General features: G+C 29.9%; 1 protein-coding gene across 7 annotated transcripts in view; it reads left to right on the top strand.

The window, feature by feature from the left end:
* The window catches only part of GTDC1 (glycosyltransferase like domain containing 1), a 544,967-nt gene that overhangs the window by 405,716 nt on the left and 133,154 nt on the right, over positions 1-6,097 (top strand). For 3 of the 7 annotated variants that reach the window (XM_051985820.1, XM_051985818.1, XM_051985819.1), the window contains 2 exons: positions 1,800-1,870; positions 2,572-2,663. The exons of 3 other annotated variants lie outside the window; for them this stretch is intronic. In XM_051985820.1, the coding sequence (XP_051841780.1) occupies positions 1,800-1,870; positions 2,572-2,663 (163 nt within the window). The remainder of the gene's footprint in view (positions 1-1,799; positions 1,871-2,571; positions 2,664-6,097) is intronic. One more of the 7 variants, XM_051985823.1, reaches the window with a different exon arrangement.

Here is a 6,097-nt window from a genome sequence, read left to right as displayed (position 1 = left end):
TTCACCAAATAAAAGAGTATCAGTCTGAGATTTGAGGATTTCCCCCAACAACAAAATGCTAACATTTCAGTCTTTTATGGTGGAATTTTAATTTGTAGAGCTTTTTGGGAAAGGGATGGTACACATTCATTTACTAACTCAAAATTTAACTTGGCCTGAAATTTTCTTTTGGAAAACAAATACTTCTATTCAGATCTATTTCTTAAGAGCAGATAGCTTATGTTCTCACTGAAATGACTGTGACCTCACTTTTTTGCTTTTGTGTAATTAGAAGAAACTATTCACATCCATTTGCCTTCACAACTGGCATAGTATTTAAAAGCTAAATGCCTTCAGATAAAGTGGATGCTATTGTGCTTTTGCTAATAAAAAATATTGCAGAATTTGGTATTCAATATGATCACTAATGTTTGAAAGTACAATCACAATGCATTTTGTATGTGGTTGCAACAGGAATTTCTATGGGCATACAACTAATGTACAGAAAGTACTCGACATGAGTTTCGACTCCAAACTTTCAATTAGTAACTAGCTCCTCTGTTAGCTCTGTCATCCTGTCACTCCTGTCAGGTATAGAGTAAATTTTAAAACTGCCTGTTTTTCAAAACTTTGCAGCATCAACATAAGTGCAGTTCTTTTAAACTAATTTTGAGTTAATGTACGAAATGGGAAAAACATCATATATTTAAAAACATTTTAAATTGCATTTGCTTTGTCACTGTAAATAAACAAGATAAACATTGACATGACCTCAAATTATTCTTGAGTTGGGAAAAAAATCTGTAGTTCAAAATAAAATTCTTCTTTTGGTCAACATTTTGGTTGCAATTCAAAGTCTCTCATAAAATAAACATTTAAGAAGTGTTTTGAATTTCACTACGTAATTTCTAGCCAACAGAAATTACAGGGTTATCTTTAAAGTTTACTATATGTCAGATCAATAGCCATTATGCAGAGGGAGAAAAAAATCCACCAAAGTAAAATACTTTCTTTTCTATTTAACCCTTTTCAGCTAGAAAAAGGTTATGTGATAGTCACCTCCCCATTGGTTGTCCTTAGAAGTTCCCATTACAGTGAAACTTTCTGATTTACTTGTACAATGATAAAAGTTTTCTCTTTTGTCATTATGAAGATCTTGATTGTTACTAATGAAAGCACAGTGTATATGAACCACTAGGTGTTTTGCCAAAGGAATCTTGACTAGTGATTATGAAAAAGGAAAGTTTTACATTCTGCATAATAATGAAGTGATTTGAAACATTAGGCTAAAATGAAAATGTCCCATCCTAATAGACTATAAATCCTCTCTGATGGCTTTTAGAGTAGCTACTAAATGTAACAGTTTTTTGGAGGGAAAGTACAGTTACATGTGAGGTCGTTGCTATTGTATTTAAACATATTTGAAAAATGAACATTCTAGGTTTTTGTAGCATTATTAAGAAAAGCTGTCCATACTTTACCATGTTGTTACATGTGTTTATCTGCTGATTATAAAATGTGTTAAACAGTATTTAAAAAACAAAAAAATGCAGAGCTGCGCTTTGATTTATTCAGTGAACAAAACATATGCTGTTGGTTCTGTTCTATGAAATTCATATATAATCAATAAAATCTTTTAAAAGAGCAACTTTGGCATTTAGAAGTATTTGACTGCTGACCATTTTTCCTTGTTCCAGCTAATTCTTAGATTATATAGTTAACAGAAATGGACAAAACAAGTTTCTGACTTAAACCATTAATGTTTTGTTTTCTGTTTTCGCTCACCCTCACCCCTTCTCCCTTTTAAAAAATGTCTTTAGGTTAGAAGCTGTATATTGTGGTTGCTACCCACTGTGTCCCAAAGATTTGGTTTATCCGGAAATATTTCCAGGTAGCTATTTTTAATGCAATTTCTTCTTTGTTGAGATTTAATACATGATTCATGCTAAATTATAAAGTTTGAAAATAAACTTAGGCAAGAGAAATTGTTTATTTGGCAAGTCAACATGTTAGTGTTAAGGAAAATTTTATGTGTTTTAATACATTAGAGTAAGCTTATATTTACCATCTGTTCTTTCAAGATAACAAAAAAGCAAGTTTTCAAATAGCATTCTTCATTGTTAGCATACACATCCCATAATGATGGATTTTTATAAGCAGGTCAGTGCTGTTGCAATAGCTTACAGATTTTTAGAAAATGATAGACATAAAGAAAAATGGAAAACTAGAAATCACTCCAAATTATTTAAACAGTTTAATGGTTAATAACGTGCAACTATTGTACAGGGCACATACAGCTCTACTACCAGTTCTTTGAAAATCTCATCACTAAATGTATCACATATGCATTGTGTTACATTAGAATAATGTATTTTAATCACCCAAAGGAGATGTCTAAACAGCACAACTACACAGTCTTATTTAGCATTAAACATCCTTGTGAGCTGAGGTAACCTTATAAAATCATGCTTAAATAATGTAAAACATGAGGCGGCACAGAGCAATATGCATTTTTAATTAGTAAAGTGACTAATATCGAGTGTGTGCTTTGAGGTTTTTGTTTCATTAAAAATGTATCTGTTTTTCCTGCAGCTGAATATCTGTATTCTACACCTGAACAGCTTTTTAAAAGACTTCAGAATTTCTGCAAGAGACCAGATATTATAAGGAAACATCTTTATAAGGTAGTTGTTGAGAATAGATTTACGTAGTATAATGCCATATTGAAGTACAAAGAAAAATCTTAAAAAAAAAAAAAAACAATTAACATACTAATGTTTAAAGGAAACATGTGAGGGAGGGATATTAGTTGTTACACTAACAAGGATTAATTAAACTGGATGCCAGTTGTATTAACCTAGGTCTTATGAAATACGTGCACTTAATGCACGCTACATGCTTTTTAAAAAATTTATTGTTTTCTAAGATGACTGTCCTTTACATTTGGACCCAGGAGGCTTATAAAAATGAACCTGGATTAATGCAACTCATTAGTTTAAAAGGAAGTAAGAGAAAGAATCTACAATTATACTAATGAGGATAAGCCTTTCTTCCTATCATAATGAAATCTCCAGTACTCAAAAATTCAGGTGAATGACATTATAGAGTGTCGTTGCCTCCTTTCTGAACTATTTGAGAGATGGTTATAAAGAATTTAATACTCACTACTCACTATACATTTCAACAATTAAAAAGAAAACTACTATATATTCTAGTTTAGATATGTCAATCTAAAAAAGAAAGGAGATAAAATTTTTGTTCATTGCCTAATCCCTTATTCTTGAATCAAAAATTGAAACTTTTTGGGTGGCAACAAAAGATACCCCACTAAAAATTTTGAGCCATTCTTCTCCAAAAAAAAAATATGTTTTATGAATTTGATGGTGGTGCTAGGCCAAATGTAATACTTTTTTCTTTAATTCTTCCAATGTGATGTCTTGATTTTTTTAATACAAATTCAGTATATTTTTCAATCTGCAGTTATATATATATATATATATATATATATATATATATATACACACACATATATATCATATTTTAATGTCCATGTATTAATATGTAACCATGACACATGGAATATAGTTGTTTGTCTTTTCCTCACTTTTTTCTTTTTCTGGTCTAAAAATACATATTTACATAGTTACATATCAAAATAAGACTTTGTTTCTGCAGGAAACAGTTAAACTTCAAGAAAAAAGGAGAGAACCAAAAATGCAATTTAACACCCAATTTCAAGCTCATTATCTTTCATTGTCTATTAACTTGGCAATGGTTCAGAAGGTAGCTCATAATAGTTTAAAATGCTGACTGAACAATTCCAGTGCTCAGCATTACTTCTTGAGTCAATACTATTGTATAGTTATACAAGGAGGCTTCAAAGAGAAAACAGACCTTGAAGGTTTACCTTGACATTTCCTTATTCTTCAAGTTCAGGAGTAATTTTGTTTCTATTATTGTATTAATAAAAATAAACTCAGGGATGTTATACTACCAAAATACATATTTTATAAAAATGAAGGAAATGATAGAATAATTATTGATAAAAATGGGATCAAATTAGGTAATATTTATAAAGCCCATAGTACTTTGCCTGATACATAATAGGTATTCAGTAAGTACTTGGTCCTTTCACTAGGTTGCCTAATGTGTGTTTATCTAAAGATGACACATCGATGTGTACTGGATTTATTTATAAGCAGATGATTTCTTTCCTTCAAGTAGTTTATTGGTGAGTTACTTTTAAATGAAATACCACCATCAAAATAGAGCAAATTATCACATTGTTTCAGGTTGGGTCTTATTAAACCTGTTTTTCTGCTTCTGGAAGTGTTAAACCATTTAAGAAGAAACTCCAACAAGTTGCCTTTTTGCAATAGGAGAAAACATTTCCAATTGAAAAGTTTTAGTGCTGCTACTTCTATTGTACCATGACAAAGCTAGAATGTTCTATCTGAAAGAGTTTCACTGTTGTTCTGTTGTTAAGACATTAAAATAGTATCAATAGAATATCTCTTTCTATAAATTATCTCATTGCCATTTCATGTGATTCCTTGATCCTAATACATACATAATTCTTTTCTACATGTTTTATAGGATATATTTCTGAAGGTATTCTTAATATAATTTTTTTAAGTTTCATAAATTTGTCATTCATGCAGATAATTTTCCAGTAGTGTTTTTGTTCATCTTTATAGTATATTTTCTAGATGACTTTCCAATGGATATATCACACTTTCTTATACCTGTTTATGTTTTTCTCTATTCACATTAATGTCTCTCCCTAGTTATTCATAATGTATTATACTTGTTCATTCAACTCCTTTTATATGCATGTGATAAATGATTTCAAGTGAATAATAATAAAAATTTAAAAATTATTATAGACACTAGAAATAACTGATAGTTTCTCAATAGAAAACAATTTTCAGAAAACTTTTTTTTTTTCCTGTAATAAGACATAGAGAAAAATTCAATATCCAACACAGGATCTATCACTGTTCACATCTTTTGATTTATTAGCTTTGTTGTAGCAGATTCAAACTTACAAAAAGGAAAAAAAAAACTTTGTATTTTTTATTAACATGTTTCTCAATTATATTTTCAAAACATGTTTTGTAAGTGAGTACATTTATATAATAGTTTTGTTTTAAGTTACTACTAGAGGATTGTGTCTCTCTTTCTCAACTACCAAAATGGTTTTGTTTAGCTTTATTTTTAATAGCAATTTTTATTGCGACAATAGCTAGAGAGAGGCCTTTGGTTCCCTGTGTATAAGAATATTTTTAAATACTTAAAACTATATATATATATATATATAATTATTTATATTGTTGACATTCATTTATAGTATTTATTATAATCTGATAAAATGGAAGGACAGCTAAAAGCTCCAATTTCATATCTTTTTTTTTACTTTTCTAGCTTAGACTTGGGTTAAAACTTTTATTTTTATTATTACTTCAACCCTTTACTGCACACTATCTATACTGTAGTTTAAGATTTTTCATAGCAATGAAATTTAGGATAAGAGTAGCTAGAAATACTCTTCCTTTTTTAAAAAAAATTATCCTCTTGTTTCATTGGCATAAGACAGAACTGCCAATGCAAGTCAGCAAGTAATTTACAGTTTTAGAGAGTCCTTTCTAGCACTGACAGATATAGTGACTTGCTCAGGTTTTCACAGCCAATATGTCTTAGAGATCCAACTTCAACCCAGGTCTGCCTGAATCAGAAGCCAGCTTCCTACCTACTAAATCACACTTATTCCTTGTTATAACTAAAGCCAACAAAACTTCTTATTGCTATACATAAAGTAAAATTTTAATATCAAAATAAATTAAAGTTGTTTTGATGTAAATAAAGGACATCATACATAGTAATCATTTTAAAGAGAAGAAACAATGGGTTATCAGGTGGCAATAAGATGGATCTTACTATCATGGGAATCTATCATATTGCCATTATGTTCATCACCTACTACTACCTGTGATGACTTTAGATATTGAAATTTTTTAGTGTGTGCACAGGCACGCACGCGCACACACATGCACACATGAGATGTTCTAGCATCTTTAAGCAAATTTCACACCAAGAGAAATCAATGTGTTGAATTTAG

The sequence above is a fragment of the Antechinus flavipes genome, chromosome 3 (genome assembly GCF_016432865.1).
Source record: "Antechinus flavipes isolate AdamAnt ecotype Samford, QLD, Australia chromosome 3, AdamAnt_v2, whole genome shotgun sequence".
Taxonomy (NCBI): Eukaryota; Metazoa; Chordata; class Mammalia; order Dasyuromorphia; family Dasyuridae; genus Antechinus; species Antechinus flavipes.
This window is presented reverse-complemented; position numbering and strand designations above follow the sequence as displayed.